At 40.8% G+C, this 16,519-nt stretch overlaps 1 protein-coding gene across 2 annotated transcripts in view; it reads left to right on the top strand.

Annotated features, from left to right (window-relative positions):
* The window catches only part of cpne5b (copine Vb), a 236,459-nt gene that overhangs the window by 76,517 nt on the left and 143,423 nt on the right, over positions 1 to 16,519 (top strand). The window contains exons 6-7 of one of the 2 annotated variants that reach the window (XM_017712880.2): positions 45 to 59; positions 202 to 278. In XM_017712880.2, the coding sequence (XP_017568369.1) occupies positions 45 to 59; positions 202 to 278 (92 nt within the window). The remainder of the gene's footprint in view (positions 1 to 44; positions 60 to 201; positions 279 to 16,519) is intronic. The other variant, XM_017712889.2, reaches the window with a different exon arrangement.

The raw sequence follows: 16,519 nt of genomic DNA, 5'->3' as shown, positions 1-16,519 counted from the left end.
GTGCTCTGTTGTTTAACATGGCTGCCTGCCCTCGCTCCTGGAAGCCCTCAGAATGCAACGTACGTCTAAAGCCTTTCAATCTATTACCGTAGATAGCAAAGAGAGCCGTAGGGAGGGGGGGACATGACAATCTTGTTGCTCTAAATCTCTACCACCCCCATCCCCCACTCCCCTGCTCCCTCTCTTCACCTGCTTCTCCAGGATTTCCTCGGGCAGATGTTCTGCACCCTGGGTGAGATTGTGGGGTCACCAGCGAGTCGACTGGAGAAGCCTCTTGGGTGAGTGAGACGTTGGCTAATTAACTGATTGCAAGTATGAGTTGTTGAAAGGGAATTCCACCAACTGTTGCTCCGCAACAGTTTCTAAGATTTTCAAACACAACATTATTTTCTGTTCCATCAGCAAGACACAGAAGTTCACTGTAAACTGAAATTAGTTGCTTTTACTTAAAAACATCAAACAAACTTATTGCCTTGAAAAAAAAAAACAAGTCAAGTTACTTAACAGGTTCAAGCTTAAATAACATTTTAAAGTTATATTTACTTTATAATTTTAGTTAAACAGTCGTATAATTGTAAATAGTTTTGGTTGAGCTGGCAGTGCTTTCTTCTAAGTTCTGCTCACTCTTGAACATGTTAGATAATCAGCCTAGTTTGGTTAAACCCTCACTTAAATACGCCTAATAACATTGCTTTACACTATAAAACTGTTCAAACTCATTACCTTAACCTCAACACAAAATCACCATCATAGTGAGAACAACAAAAATATGTAAAATGCATCCAAACTTAACTTTACTTGAGAATATGCTGTGCATTTTATCTGTAGCTTATATATATATATATATATATATATATATATATATATATATATATATATATGTACTGCTCAAAAAAATAAAGGGAACACTCAAATAACACATCCTAGATCTGAATGAATGAAATATTCTCATTGAATACTTTGTTCTGTGCAAAGTTGAATGTGCTGACAACAAAATCACACAAAAATCATCAATGGAAATCAAATTTATTAACCAATGGAGGCCTGGATTTGGAGTCACACACAAAATTAAAGTGGAAAAACACACGACAGGCTGATCCAACTTTGATTTAAAACATGTCAAAATGAGGCTCAGTATTGTGTGTGGCCTCCATGTGCCTGTATGACCTCCCTATAATGCCTGGGCATGCTCCTGATGAGGTGGTCGATGGTCTCCTGAGGGATCTCCTCCCAGACCTGGACTAAAGCTTCCGCCAGCTCCTGGACAGTCTGTGGTGCTACGTGGCGTTGGTGGATGGAGCGAGACATGATGTCCCAGATGTGCTCAATCGGATTCAGGTCTGGGGAACGGGCGGGCCAGTCCATAGCTTCAATGCCTTCATTTTGCAGGAACTGCTGACACACTCCAGCCACATGAGGTCTAGCATTGTCCTGCATTAGGAGGAACCCAGGGCCAACCGCACCAGTATATGGTCTCACAAGGGGCCTGAGGATCTCGTCTCGGTACCGAATGGCAGTCAGACTACCTCTGGCGAGTACATGGAGGGCTGTGCGGCCCTCCAAAGAAATGCCACCCCACACCATTAATGACCCACTGCCAAACCAGTCATGCTGAAGGATGTTGCAGGCAGCAGATCGCTCTCCACGGCGTTTCCAGACTCTGTCATGTCTGTCACATGTGCTCAGTGTGAACCTGCTTTCATCTATGAAGAGCACAGGGCGCCAATGGCGAATTTGCCAATCCTGGTGTTCTCGCCAAGCATCCTGCACGGTGTTGGGCTGTGAGCACAACCCCCATCTGTGGACGTCGGGCCCTCATACCATCCTCATGGAGTCGGTTTCTAACCGTTTGTGCAGACACATGCACATTTGTGGCCTGCTGGAGGTCATTTTGCAGGGCTCTGGCAGTGCTCCTCCTGTTCCTCCTTGCACAAAGACGGAGGTAGCAGTTCTGCTGCTGGGTTGTTGCCCTCCTATGGCCTCCTCCACATCTCCTGGTGTACTGGCCTGTCTCCTGGTAGCACCTCCAGCCTCTGGACACTACACTGACAGACACAGCAAAGCTTCTTGAGTGTTTCTTGCTAATCGCCAATGATTTCCACCTGTTCTCTATTCCATTTGCACAACAGCTGTGAAATTGATTGTCAATCAGTGTTGCTTCCTAAGTGGACAGTTTGATTTACTTGGACTTATATTGTGTTGTTTAAGCGTTCCCTTTATTTTTTTGAGCAGTATATATATATATATATATATATATATATATATATATATATATATATATAGGTGTGTATTTATTTATTTATTAGCTAAATTATCATTCAGTAAAACTCTTCTTCTAAAACTAAACAGGAGATCATTTAATAAATTTGCCTTTAAAACAGAAATTTCATGCACTCATTTTGTCCCATGCTCTCTCTCTCTTTCTCTTTCTATTCTCTCACACTCTCTCTTTCTCTCTGATGCTCTCTTTCACACCGCTCTCTCTCTGTCTGAGTTAGCAGAGAGGGTGAATGCACTCCAGAATAAAACCATGGATGATGAAAATGAAGTGTAATTGAGTCGGGTTGAAACGTGTGACAGGTTAATGTTATAAGGTTTGGGGCTGGTGACTCCACTAATCTGAGCATAAAGTACCTAAACTTTGTGAATAATTGCTTTGCCTGGATGAAGCTTCAGATTCAGAGCCTTGCTGCACTGCCCTTCATTTTTGTTGATGGTTGCATAACCTTTATACTTGCCTTTACACTATACCTCTAAACTTGCCTTGGTGCAGTGAGTTGGAATTGATGGTGGTTTAGCTTTCTTGCTTAAATGTTAGCCTCTGGTTCTAATAAGAGTGTGTAGTAGCTTAAGCTAAGTCTTTATTCCTATACTTGTGTCAGTGAGGCTTCAGTGAGTGAATGAACTTGTGTGTTTGTGAGTAAAGCTGTGTAGGCTCCGCCGCTAAGCTAACGCCAGCTTCTAATGCTAACATCCAGAGGCATGGCTGCTGGACCATGCCTCACATTTAACCCTGGCACTTTCCACAGCTTGCGTCAACACTTGCCACAGAAAACTAAGCTGCTGTGTAGCGCAGCAGTTTTAACCAGCTCTCGTCCACTTGGCCTGGCCATACTCCTGTGGGTGAATTCACCAGGTTTATAGTCAGGAAAAGCAATTACTCAACAATTTTATGCATATTATGTTCAAATTTAACACACAAAAAAAGCTTTGCTTTGTGGAGTTTGGATTGCTAGCTGATATGAGGCTAACCTAGTTGAGGGATAATGCTTTATGTTTGAATAATCCGCTCACTTTCTTCCTTTCTGCCACTTACGTAAAGTAAGTGTGAGGCACAGTCGAAAAGGAGAGCATGTCAGGTTAAACCTGAAAGCTGGTTTTGTGGCTAGTTGATGGATTTGCAGTGGAAGAATGCCTCCAATGGACAATGTCTGCATTTCTAGTCCAGACATGTTGCCCACAGAATCATTATCATCTTGTAAATGAAATGCTTCTATCTGTCTCTTCCTTCTATTTTTATAATTGTAACAGATAGAGCAGATTTGGACTGATAAAACCTGATAAGGAAGCTTGATATTTCCACCTGATAATAACACTCATTAGGAAAGCACCATGTTGTGTGAGATCACCAGATTGCCTTATCTACAACCTTTCAATCATATAACCTTGTATCTGGCATAGAAGTCTTTAATAGAACCCTTTGGGTGTTTTTTGTTTTCATTTGTAAAGATGTTTTAGGGATTACCTTAGGAAAAGTACCATGCTTGCCAAATATAGTCAGTTTGCTAAAGGATAACAGAACTAGAGAAAAAAAAACATTACCTGAGGCTTTCAGGATGCTTAATGGTGTCTGAAACACGAACTGAACACACCAATACATCTTTCATGTTATTGTTTTGGTTAATGGAACAACATATTCACGCGTTGACCACTTTAATAGTAAAAATGAACTAATACATTTATTAGAGCTTTGCAGTCACAGAGCTCATACAGTGCATCCGGAAAGTATTCACAGCGCTTCACTTTTTCCACATTTTGTTTTGTTACAGCCTTATTCCAAATTTAATTATATTAATCTTTTTCCTCAAAATTCTACACAAAATACCCCATTGTGACCATGTGAAAAAAGTTTTCTCGAGAGTTTTGAAAATGTATTAAAATTAAAAAACAAAGAAATCATATTTACATAAGTATTCACAGCCTTTGCCATGAAGCTCAAAATTGAGCTCAGGTGCATCCTGTTTCCACTGATCATCCTTGAGATGTTTCTACAGCTTAAATGGAGTCCACCTGTGGTTGATTGGACATGATTTGGAAAGGCACACACCTGTCTATATAAGGTCCCACAGTTGACTGCATGTCAGAGCGCAAACACCAAGCATGAAGTCAAAGGAATTGTCTGTAGACCTCCGAGACAAAATTGTCTCGAGGCACAAATCTGGGGAAGGATACAGAAAAATTACTGCTGCGTTGAAGGTCCCAATGAGCACAGTGGCCTCCATCATTCGTAAATGGAAGAAGTTCGGAACCACCAGGACTCTTCCTAGAGCTGGCCGGCCGTCTAAATTGAGCGATCGGGGGAGAAGGGCCTTGGTCAGGGAGGTGACCGAGAACCCAATGATCACTCTGTCAGAGCTCCAGCGTTCCTCCGTGGAGAGAGGAGAACCTTGCAGAAGGACAACCATCTCTGCAGCAATCCACCAATCAGGCCTGTATGGCAGAGTGGCCAGGCGAAAGCCACTCCTTAGTAAAAGGCACAAGGCAGCCCGTCTGGAATTTGCAAAAAGGCACCTGAAGGACTCTCAGACCATGAGAAACAAAATTCTCTGGTCTGATGAGACAAAGATTGAACTCTTTGGTGTGAATGCCAGGCGTCATGTTTGGAGGAAACCAGGCACTGCTCATCACGAGGCCAATACCATCCCTACAGTCAAGCATGGTGGTGGCAGCATCATGCTATGGGGATGTTTCTCAGCAGCAGGAACTGGCAGACTAGTCAGGATAGAGGGAAAGATGAATGCCGCAATGTACAGAGACATCCTGGATAAAAACCTGCTCCAGAGCGCTCTTGACCTCAGACTGGGGCGACGGTTCATTTTTCAGCAGGACAACGATCCGAAGCACACAGCCAAGATCTCAAAGCAGTGGCTTCAGGACCACTCTGTGAATGTCCTGGAGTGGCCCAGCCAGAGCCCAGACTTGAATCCGATTGAACATCTCTGGAGAGATCTGAAAATGGCTGTGCACAGACGTCTCCCATCCAACCTGATGGAGCTTCAGAGGTACTGCAAAGAAGAATGGGCAAAACTGCCTAAAGATAGGTGTGCCAAGCTTGTGGCATCATATTCAAAAAGACTTGAGGCTGTAGTTGCTGCCAAAGGTGGTTCTACAAAGTATTAAGCAAAGGCTGTGAATACTTATGTAAATATGATTTCTTTGTTTTTTAATTTTAATAAATTTTCAAAACTCTCGAGAAAACGTTTTTCACATGGTCACAATGGGGTATTTTGTGTAGAATTTAGAGGAAAAAGATTAATTTAATTCAATTTGGAATAAGGCTGTAACAAAACAAAATGTGGAAAAAGTGAAGCGCTGTGAATACTTTCCGGATGCACTGTATGAGGGCATCTAGTTGCTACAGCTAAGTGCACACGGGGGAACTGTAAGGGCTCACTGCTTATTTGATTATTGTTGTTTTTTTCTTTGGACAGTTTAGTGGGTCACTAGCTGCATACATATCACATATTTACTATAAGTTAAATCCTTAGGGGATTAATTTAAACAATGACAAAGAGTGACTGTTAGAGCTAACTCTTCAGTCTGGGCCATAAATGTCAAAACCACTGTAAAAAAACACTTTTACAATGATACTATTTTCTATCAGGTTCCCTATGGGAATTCAGTAGTATGTTAGTGCTAACATGGACATGCCTATGTATTCTTTTTTGCTGTCACCAATTTAGGCCTTCTATGAAAGCCCTGAATGTTTCCATGTGAATTTAAAGCAGCAAGTTTAAGATGTTTCAAACCCTTTTCAAAGTAGCCATAAAATTAAAATTTCTTTGTATTAAAAGTAGATTTCTTTCATGTTTGACTGACAAGACTGGACGGAAATTGGATTTTCATCTGCATACGTGAGCAAGCCAGTCAATATTTATAAACATATAAACAATGCTTTTTAAATTATGTTTAAAAGATTCTTTTATTGTGGCAGTTATACATAATTATTTGATATGAAGAAATCTGCAGCTGTGCTGTTTGTTTTAACTCAGCACATTTGTCTCTGTGGAGAGGTATGAATCGCTTTCAGAGCAGGAGGTTCTCAACTCTCTGAGTTACAACATTTTGCACACAGAGAACCAACATCCTACTTAATATGAATACAGTTACAGACAAAAAATATCTCATTCAATTATACAAATAAAAATAATACTCACTGCAAGTACTACACAACTATCCAAGACTACTAACCCGCTGGTGGAATGGCCACTAGGAGGCCTCCCAAAAGAGGTTAAATTTAAATTTAGCAACTGTCAAAAGTGACGTGCTAAACTCAATTTAAAACTGGATTTCAAATCTGGATTTTTTTCTCTGAGGTGATTTTACACAGCTTACTTCAGAAAAGCAGAACAAACATAGTCTATTTCTGCAGCATTCAGATGGACAGGATTTTCTATGGACGTCATCAAGTACTTAGAATTTTCTGTATTGTTATCTTGAAATAATGGGTTAACTATCTTGTCATCTTAAGATTACAAAGCTGTTATCTTGAAATAACAGTTATTTGGTTATTTTGAGATAACAAAAGTTATATTGAGGTATGCCTTAATTATCTTGTGATCTCAAGATAACAAAGTTGCTATCTTAAGATAACAAGTTAATTATCTTCTGACTTTCTGAAAAGATAACTGACTTGTTATCTCAAGATAACAATTCAGAAAACTACAGCAACAGCTCATGGCCTCTCTGGACTTCTGGACCTTTCAGCTCCTTTCGTGCTAGAACGATTTACCACAGATTTCCCAACATGCTGTTTCTTTGGGTTAGCAGGCGTGACGAAGCTCTGTGGAAGTATATGTGTGCTTGTATGTGGGTAAAGCAATTGCCACTGATTAATGCATGAAGCTAACAGTTTCCTCTGGAGAGTCACACACAGGGTCCTGAAAACAGGCTAAATTGCCTTCCTCAGGCGAGCTGCACATCGGAGGGATTTGAAGGGATAACAGAGGATGCATCAAGCGCTAGCCGAGTTTTCCTCACCCAGGGGTCTCCAACAGCACAAATGACTGGATTTTTGTGTCGCTTTTTTTTTTCTGTGTCTTCATGAATGCATGGAAGAATCATATCTGTAGAGTTTTTCTGGGAATAGTAGCAAATTAAAAAAAAGGCTAAAAGTGTTCTTTGGATCAAAGCCACTGGTTCTTTAAAGGAATACTCAAATGATTTAGAGCAGTGGTCAGGAACCTTCCTCCTGGAAATCGACTTTCCTAGAGAGCATATTTCTAATGCTGCATTCAAATGGTGTCATAAACTGGGAAATACCAGTTTTTTCACTTGCAAATCACAGTCATACTGCAACTCGGAATCCTAGATGATACATGAGTTTACATGTGACTTATCATGCAAACTTTTGCCTAAATTGTCTGTGTGTGAAAATGTGTAAAACAATTTGTGAAAAAATATGTATCTGATTTGATCTCTATGCTTTTCACTCATAGAGAAAAGAAAAAGCATTGTATTCTCAGACCCCCACACTTTTTTCCGTTGCTGTATCTATGAATAAGCACTCGAACAGAATGAAGTCTTATTTACTAGTTAACCATTTGAGCACCCAAACATGCCATTACCTGCATCTAATGTGCTGCCCAACCTCTTGCCTAACACTAATGCTTCAGATCCAGGCAGTCGGGAAACTCAAATGATGTCAATTAGCTGGAGCGGATCTGGCAGATTAGCTTTGGAACTTGGCAGGAAAGTAGATTTCCAGGACCAGGGCTGGTAGATGTTTTCAAATAATAAAGACAATGGGTATTTTTACGCCATTAGCATCTGATCACTGTGATGTCCTTGTGGCGATCGATTCATCATCCAGTCATGACACAGCACGTTCTTCACTTGCCCTTTGCAAATATAGCTTTTGCATTCGGATGTTGATCAGATCTCATTTCTCAGTGCAATATTCAGGCAGGGCCTGTGCAGACTTAGTCTTGTGGAGCCAGACGTGATCTCATTATGAGAACGGCAGGAGAAATTTTCAAAATTATGCAGGCCACTGCACAGGGGCAGTTTTTGCACTAGGCAAAAACGAACTAATATATACATATATATATATATATATATATATATATATATATATATATATATATATATATATATATATATATAATTTTTTTTTTTTTAAATAGCTGTTATTTGTGATTATAATGAATATTTTCAGTCATTTCAATGCAAAACTAGTGAGGAAAGTTATTGCACTACCAGAGCTAGCTGGTTTTTCTGTTGCAAAGGCTCAGCAGACTGTATGCAAAGCTAGTGTTATTGTTGGTATAGATAGCCCCAGTTTTGGCATATATATAAAAAATGTAATCCATTAAACTACTATTAGTAGTTACCATTAAAGTACAGGGTGGGCCATTTATATGGATACACCCAAATAAAATGGGAATGGTTGGTGATATTAACTTCCTGTTTGTGGCACATTAGTATCTGGGAGGGGGAAAACTTTTCAAGATGGGTGGTGACCATGGTGGCCATTTTGCAGTCGGCCATTTTGGATCCAACTTTAGCTTTTTCAATGGGAAGAGGGTCATGTGACGCATCAAACCTATTGAGAATTTCACAAGAAAAACAATGGTGTGCTTGGTAACTTTATTCTTTCATGAGTTATTTACAGGTTTCTGACCACTTATAAAATGTGTTCAAAGTGCTGCCCATTGCGTTGGATTGTCAATGCAACCCTCTTCTCCCACTCTTCACACACTGAGAGCAACACCGCAGAAGAAGTGCTAGCACAGGCTTCCAGTATCCGTAGTTTCAGGTGCTGCACATCTCGTATCTTCACAGCATAGACAATTGCCTTCAGATGACCCCAAAGATAAAAGTCTAAGGGGGTCAGATCAGGAGACCTTGGGGGCCATTCAACTGGCCCACGACGACCAATCCACTTTCCAGGAAACTGTTCATCTAGGAATGCTCGGACCTGACATCCATAATGTGGTGGTGCACCATCTTGCTGGAAAAACTCAGGGAACGTGCCAGCTTCCAAAGTGGATTGGTCATGGACGAAGTACACAAATCATGTAGTTGAGTTAAAGTAGAGACACCCAAGATAAAATATTACTCCAGTAAAAGTGGAAGTTCCTCCCTTTAGACCTCCACTTGAGTAAAAGTACAAAAGTATTGGCCTTCAGGTGTACTTAAGTATCAAAAGTACTAAAAGATTAATTAACTTAATGCCACAAAGTTTTCCTTTACTATTTTGAATCTGTAGGTCGCTGTTCATAAACATAAACTAGCTAAAACAAATTTACTATAAAATAAAATAGTGTTTGTATAAATTCAGAAAAAAGATGCATCAGTCACGACTGCATATGTGTACATATTTCTATATTGTGGTCTATTTACACGAAGTCAAATACAAATACACACTCCTAAAATTTTACGCTGCTGCACTGATGTTGAACTGCTTGCACTGGGTTGGTATGTTCAAAGAGGTCAAAACAAGCTCAAAACAAAGTGTGTGCTGTGCCCTGATTGGTGTTCTTGCTTTGCGCTTCATTTTGACATTTCGTTTTTATACACATACAGTGCATCCGGAAAGTATTCACAGCGCTTCACTTTTTCCACATTTTGTTTTGTTACAGCCTTATTCCAAATTGAATTAAATTAATCTTTTTCCTCTAAATTCTACACAAAATACCCCATTGTGACCATGTGAAAAACGTTTTCTCGAGAGTTTTGAAAATTTATTAAAATTAAAAAACAAAGAAATCATATTTACATAAGTATTCACAGCCTTTGCTTAATACTTTGTAGAACCACCTTTGGCAGCAACTACAGCCTCAAGTCTTTTTGAATATGATGCCACAAGCTTGGCACACCTATCTTTAGGCAGTTTTGCCCATTCTTCTTTGCAGTACCTCTGAAGCTCCATCAGGTTGGATGGGAGACGTCTGTGCACAGCCATTTTCAGATCTCTCCAGAGATGTTCAATCGGATTCAAGTCTGGGCTCTGGCTGGGCCACTCCAGGACATTCACAGAGTGGTCCTGAAGCCACTGCTTTGAGATCTTGGCTGTGTGCTTCGGATCGTTGTCCTGCTGAAAAATGAACCGTCGCCCCAGTCTGAGGTCAAGAGCGCTCTGGAGCAGGTTTTTATCCAGGATGTCTCTGTACATTGCGGCATTCATCTTTCCCTCTATCCTGACTAGTCTGCCAGTTCCTGCTGCTGAGAAACATCCCCATAGCATGATGCTGCCACCACCATGCTTGACTGTAGGGATGGTATTGGCCTCGTGATGAGCAGTGCCTGGTTTCCTCCAAACATGACGCCTGGCATTCACACCAAAGAGTTCAATCTTTGTCTCATCAGACCAGAGAATTTTGTTTCTCATGGTCTGAGAGTCCTTCAGGTGCCTTTTTGCAAATTCCAGACGGGCTGCCTTGTGCCTTTTACTAAGGAGTGGCTTTCGCCTGGCCACTCTGCCATACAGGCCTGATTGGTGGATTGCTGCAGAGATGGTTGTCCTTCTGCAAGGTTCTCCTCTCTCCACGGAGGAACGCTGGAGCTCTGACAGAGTGATCATTGGGTTCTTGGTCACCTCCCTGACCAAGGCCCTTCTCCCCCGATCGCTCAATTTAGACGGCCGGCCAGCTCTAGGAAGAGTCCTGGTGGTTCCGAACTTCTTCCATTTACGAATGATGGAGGCCACTGTGCTCATTGGGACCTTCAACGCAGCAGTAATTTTTCTGTATCCTTCCCCAGATTTGTGCCTCGAGACAATTTTGTCTCGGAGGTCTACAGACAATTCCTTTGACTTCATGCTTGGTGTTTGCGCTCTGACATGCAGTCAACTGTGGGACCTTATATAGACAGGTGTGTGCCTTTCCAAATCATGTCCAATCAACCACAGGTGGACTCCATTTAAGCTGTAGAAACATCTCAAGGATGATCAGTGGAAACAGGATGCACCTGAGCTCAATTTTGAGCTTCATGGCAAAGGCTGTGAATACTTATGTAAATATGATTTCTTTGTTTTTTAATTTTAATACATTTTCAAAACTCTCGAGAAAACTTTTTTCACATGGTCACAATGGGGTATTTTGTGTAGAATTTTGAGGAAAAAGATTAATATAATTAAATTTGGAATAAGGCTGTAACAAAACAAAATGTGGAAAAAGTGAAGCGCTGTGAATACTTTCCGGATGCACTGTATAAACCAAAGGGAATGACAAATTTCTCAAAATGTAGTGGAGTAAAAAGTCAGATATTAGACTCTGAAATGTAGTGGAGTGAAAGTAAAAAGTCACCCAAAATGGAAATACTTCAGTAAAGTACATATGCATGAAAAAACTACTTAACTACAGTAATGAATTACATTTACTTCGTTACTGTCCACCACTGTTTATCACATCTAACAGTTTACTGCCTCTACACAAACTTGCTGCTTCAGGGGAAAAAAGCAATGTTGCTGCATGCACTAGGAGAAATCAATACTGCAAAGATTGCAGTGATAATTGCAACATTCCACTCAGATATTTTGTCCATGTCCAAGTGCTCATGGAAGTTGTCCCCACAACCCAGGTCATCTCCTGAAGTGCAGTAGTGCAAACTGCAATGCAGGTTAAGATAGTTCATCAGATAATATGAACACTCGAGAACAAAGGGCCTTGTGAAGTACAAAATGAGTCAAAGCTGTTTATTTTAGTTTATTTATTTTTAGTAATACTGCATTTAAAGCCAGCAATGATTGTTTCAGGATTTGGAAGCTGTGGCTTACTGTGCCTGCTGCCATTGCTGTTTCTAGATAATATACAATCTTTAGCCTATTATTTAGAATCAAGTGAATGAAAAAAAAAACATAATAATTAACAGTGGGTCTTATCTTTAGGCATTAAACTACTTCACTCTCCATTTGGACTCCAACCAAACCTTCATTACTGCTGGTGGTGTTTTTTTTTGTTTAACGGTAAAGTGATGCAGAAAAAAAGCAAATTGAGTGCTAGTAGCATAAAATATAGTGGAGGAAATTAATTATCTGTATGTTTCACAAAATTAACATTTGAACAACTTTTACAAGCTGCTTTTGTTTATTCCCACAGTTAAAATGACAACTAGTTGAATACTCTTTAGAAACATTTAGTCATTTTAATCTCTGTGCTAAAATAATTAATTAGTGCTACATCTTAATTATACAACTGCATTAAAACTTACTTTTACAACTGCAGCTTTTTTGTAGCACCAGTGCTAAATGCTCAAAAAGTTTATGTACAGCCCTGAGAAAGTGATGATAGCTGAGGTAACAGACCAATAACATTGATAACAGAGCACTAGCAGTGGTCAAACAAAACACCCTGAACATTTCTGTGGTCCCAGCATGGCTTTCATTTGACAAAGACATCTCATTCTTAAGCAGTAGTAGTATATAGTTCAGGTTAAATGCTGGAAAATTCCTTTAAAAACAGCCTTTAGGTTCTTTAAAATGGTTATAAAATGGTTAGAAGAAAAGGCTAAATATTGTTCCTCTATGTCATTGCTCCACAGAAACCCTGTTGACACTGTTATTTTTAAGAGCGAAGAGGTGCTGGACAGTGTTGGACAGCCAGTTCTTCAAAAAGATGAGCTGGCTGGGTGAATGCTTTTTGGAAAATAGTTTTACTGGCCTTCAAACTTTGGCAATGACAAAGCTGAAACAACTTTAAAAAGCTTGTAGGTATCCATACGTTTTTTGGCAGCGTTTAGTGGTGGCGTCATATCAACAGTGTTAGCTCTTCTTTGTTAATGCTACTTTGCTAGTCTTGCTAGTAGTCGTGGCCCGGCAAGATGAGCAGCATCAAGAATTCCAGTTTCAATCAGTGTGAATGGAAATCACTCCCTGCAGCTATTATTCCCTAAGAACAGATACTCAATCAAGAAAAAGGCCAAAGAATAAATAAATCCAGGTTTGGGTTCTATGAGTATAAGAGGATGAAAATGTCAGCAGCAGGAATTAAACGAGCAGGGCAGCAGTGGCGAATCAAAAAGAGGCTTGAAACATTCTCTTCACACCTCGCAAAAGGCCTCCGCTCACCAGTGCACTCTCAGCACATATGGCTGCCTCTCAAGGGACTGAGCCCAGAGCCTGCTTGCAATCTGTTTTCATCTCTTTAATAAGCTTTTCTAAACCATAAGCATTTAGGGAGCCACTTACAGAGCACCCAGCCTTCTGCACAGGCCTCGTGCTCGCTCGGCTCTTCTTCTACTGCTGCTGCTCTCTCTCATCCTCTCTCTCTCTCTCTCTCTCCCTCTCCCTCTCATCCTCTCTCTCTCTCATCCTCTCTCTCTCTCATCCTCTCTCTCTCTCTCTCACCCCTCTCTCTCTCTCTGTCTCTCACCCTCTCTCTCATCCTATCTCCCTCTCTCATCCTCTCTCCCTCTCATCCCCTCTCTGTCTCTCACCCTCTCTCTCATCTCCTCTCTCTCTTTTTCTCATCTCCCCTCTCCCCCTCTCCACCCCTCTCTCTACCTCTCATCCTCTCTCTCTCTCTCTCTCTCTCTCTCTCATCCTCTCTCACTCCCTCTCATTCTCTCTCTCACCCCCCCTCTCTCTCTCACACACCCTTTCTCTCTCACCCTCTCTCATCCTTTCTCCCGCTCATCCTCTCTCCCTCTCATCCTCTCTCTCTCTCTTTCACCCTCTCTCTCTTATCCTATCTCTCTCCCTCTCATCCTATCTCTCTCTCTCTCTCTCTCTCTCTCTCTCTCTCCCTCTCATCCTCTCTCTCTCTCCCTCTCATCCTCTCTCTCTCTCTCACCCTCTCTCCCTCATCCTTTCTCCCTCTCTCATCCTCTCTCCCTCTCATCCTCTCTCTGTCTCTCTCTCACCCTCTCTCTCATCCCCTCTCTCTTTCTCTTTCTTTCTCATCTCCCCTCTCCCCCTCTCTCTCTACCTCTCATCCTCTCTCTCTCTCTCCCTCTCATTCTCTCTCTCTCATCCCCCCCTCTCTCTCACACCCTTTCTCTCTCACCCTCTCTCTCATCCCCTCTCTCTTTCTCTTTCTTTCTCATCTCCCCTCTCCCCCCTCTCTCTCTACCTCTCATCCTCTCTCTCTCTCTCCCTCTCATTCTCTCTCTCTCATCCCCCCCTCTCTCTCACACCCTTTCTCTCTCACCCTCTCTCATCCTTTCTCCCTCTCTCATCCTCTCTCTCTCTCACCCTCTCTCTCAGTCTCTCTCTTTCTCACTCTCTCTCTCTTTCTCTTTCTCTCACCCCCCTCCCTTTCTCTCTCACCCTCTCTCTCACCCTCTCTCTCATCCTCTCTCTCTCTCTTGCTCTCTTTTTCTCTCTTATTCTCTCATTCTCTCTCTCTATCTCTCTCTCACTCTCTCATTTCATTTCTCTCCCTATATCATTCTTTTTCGTTCTCCTTTTTTCCCATTCTTTCTCTCCTTCTCTCGGTCATTCTCTATTTGTCTATAACATTCTTTCTTGTTCTCTTTCTTTTCCTATCTCTTTCATTACCTTTCTTATTTTTTCTCTTATTTCTCATTCTTTCTCTTCTTCTCTCGCTCATTCTCATTCTTTCTTGTTCTCCTTCATTATCTCTCTCATTTTCTTTCTCTCTCATCTTTCTCTCTCTTTCTCCCTCTCTGATTCTTTTTTATCTTTCTCTCTGTCTCTCTTTTATGCTCTCTCTCATGTTCTTTCTCTTATTGTTTCTCTCTCTCATTCTCACTAATTTTTTCTCCCACTCTTATTCTTTCTCTGTCTCCCACTCTCTCACTCTCTTTCTCTCCATGCCTTTCTCATTCTTTCTTTCTCTCACTCTTTCTCTGAGTCTCTTTCTCTCTCTCATTCTTTCTCTCACTCTCTTACTAATTCTGTCCTTCTCTGTCTCACTCATTCTTTCTTGTTCTTTCTCTCTCTCATTCTCACTCATTCTTTTTCCCACTGTCATTCTTTCTCACCCTTTCTTGCTCCTTCTCTCCTTCTTTCTCTCTCATTCTTTCTTGTTCTTTCTCATCCTCTCTTTCATTCTCTCACTCATTCTTTCTTACTCTTCTCTCTCTCTCTCTTTGCTCTTTGTGATATTCTCTCCTTCTTTTTCTCTATCTTTTTTATACTCTCTCTGTCTTCTCTCTCTTTCTCATCTGTCTCTCACTCATTCTTTCTCTCTGTTCCTTTGTCTCTATCTCTTATTCTTTCTTTTTCTCAGTTTTTGTCTCTCACACTTTGCATCTCCATCTCTCTTTTTAACTTTTTGTTTCCTTCATACTAGAATGTCTTTCTTTCTTTCTTTCTTTCTTTCTTTCTTTCTTTCTTTCTTTCTTTCTTTCTTATTACTTTTTCTCAGCTCCTTCCTCTCATCATTTCTCTTTTCCCTCTTTTTTACTTTCCTTTTTCTAATTCTTTCTTCTTGAACATTAGAAGCTCTGAGTGCTCAGATGTTGTTCTAATAGAACGTCAGTCTGTTCTCTGGGCTTTACTGTATCAGCGAGTGGCAAATGCCTTATTTTTTCCTCTCCAGGACTCAATATTTCTCAGTGCCGCCTCGCCGCTGCATGCCTCCTCCAAACAAAAGCCTCTATCTGTGTTGTGCTTTCCATTTCCGCTGCCTCTCCTCACTGCTTTTAATTGTGCTGCCTTTAATCTACAGGAAATTGGCCGGCACATTAATTATGAGGCACTGGTCGGGTTTTGATGATGAAAGGGGGATGTGTGGGGGAAGAAGGGAGCTGTGAAGAAAAGAACGAGCACTTTGAGTGTGAAGATAGCACACAGCAGGCGCAGGCCTGTGTGCGTGTGTGTGGCGCAGGTACAGAGGCAGTTGTGAAAGGTTAGTAAAGTGTAAAGAAGCAGGCTTTTATGATAAGATGGAATAGATGTTTACTCAAATAGCTTATCAAGCCAACAAACCATACACAACCCCGTTTATCTCAGCCCTAACAAACGGCTATTATTGTAGGCGATAAAAATGTAATTTGATATTATTTTTCTCATTCGTAGTTCATTGAAGAGAATATATCAAAAGTGCAGATCTGAAACAATCAGTACCACATTTATGTTTGTAGGTATAGGAAGAGATGTGGTGTCATGATTTGAAGTTGATGAAAAGTTTGTACAAGCTAGTTTTCAGTTTTTTCTGTATAGTTTTTCTATATAATTTATATTTATGTCTATATAATTATAGTTTCTATACATTATTGCCATCTTATTGTCATTATTTCACGTCAAAACAAATGGAAAAGGTCAGGGGCTGTATTACAGAAACTTTCCATCTTTAGTCCTGTAAAAAAGAGGAGTCAGTTCAACTTAAAGTCT

This window comes from Pygocentrus nattereri, chromosome 21 (genome assembly GCF_015220715.1).
Source record: "Pygocentrus nattereri isolate fPygNat1 chromosome 21, fPygNat1.pri, whole genome shotgun sequence".
NCBI lineage: Eukaryota > Metazoa > Chordata > Actinopteri > Characiformes > Serrasalmidae > Pygocentrus > Pygocentrus nattereri.
This window is presented reverse-complemented; position numbering and strand designations above follow the sequence as displayed.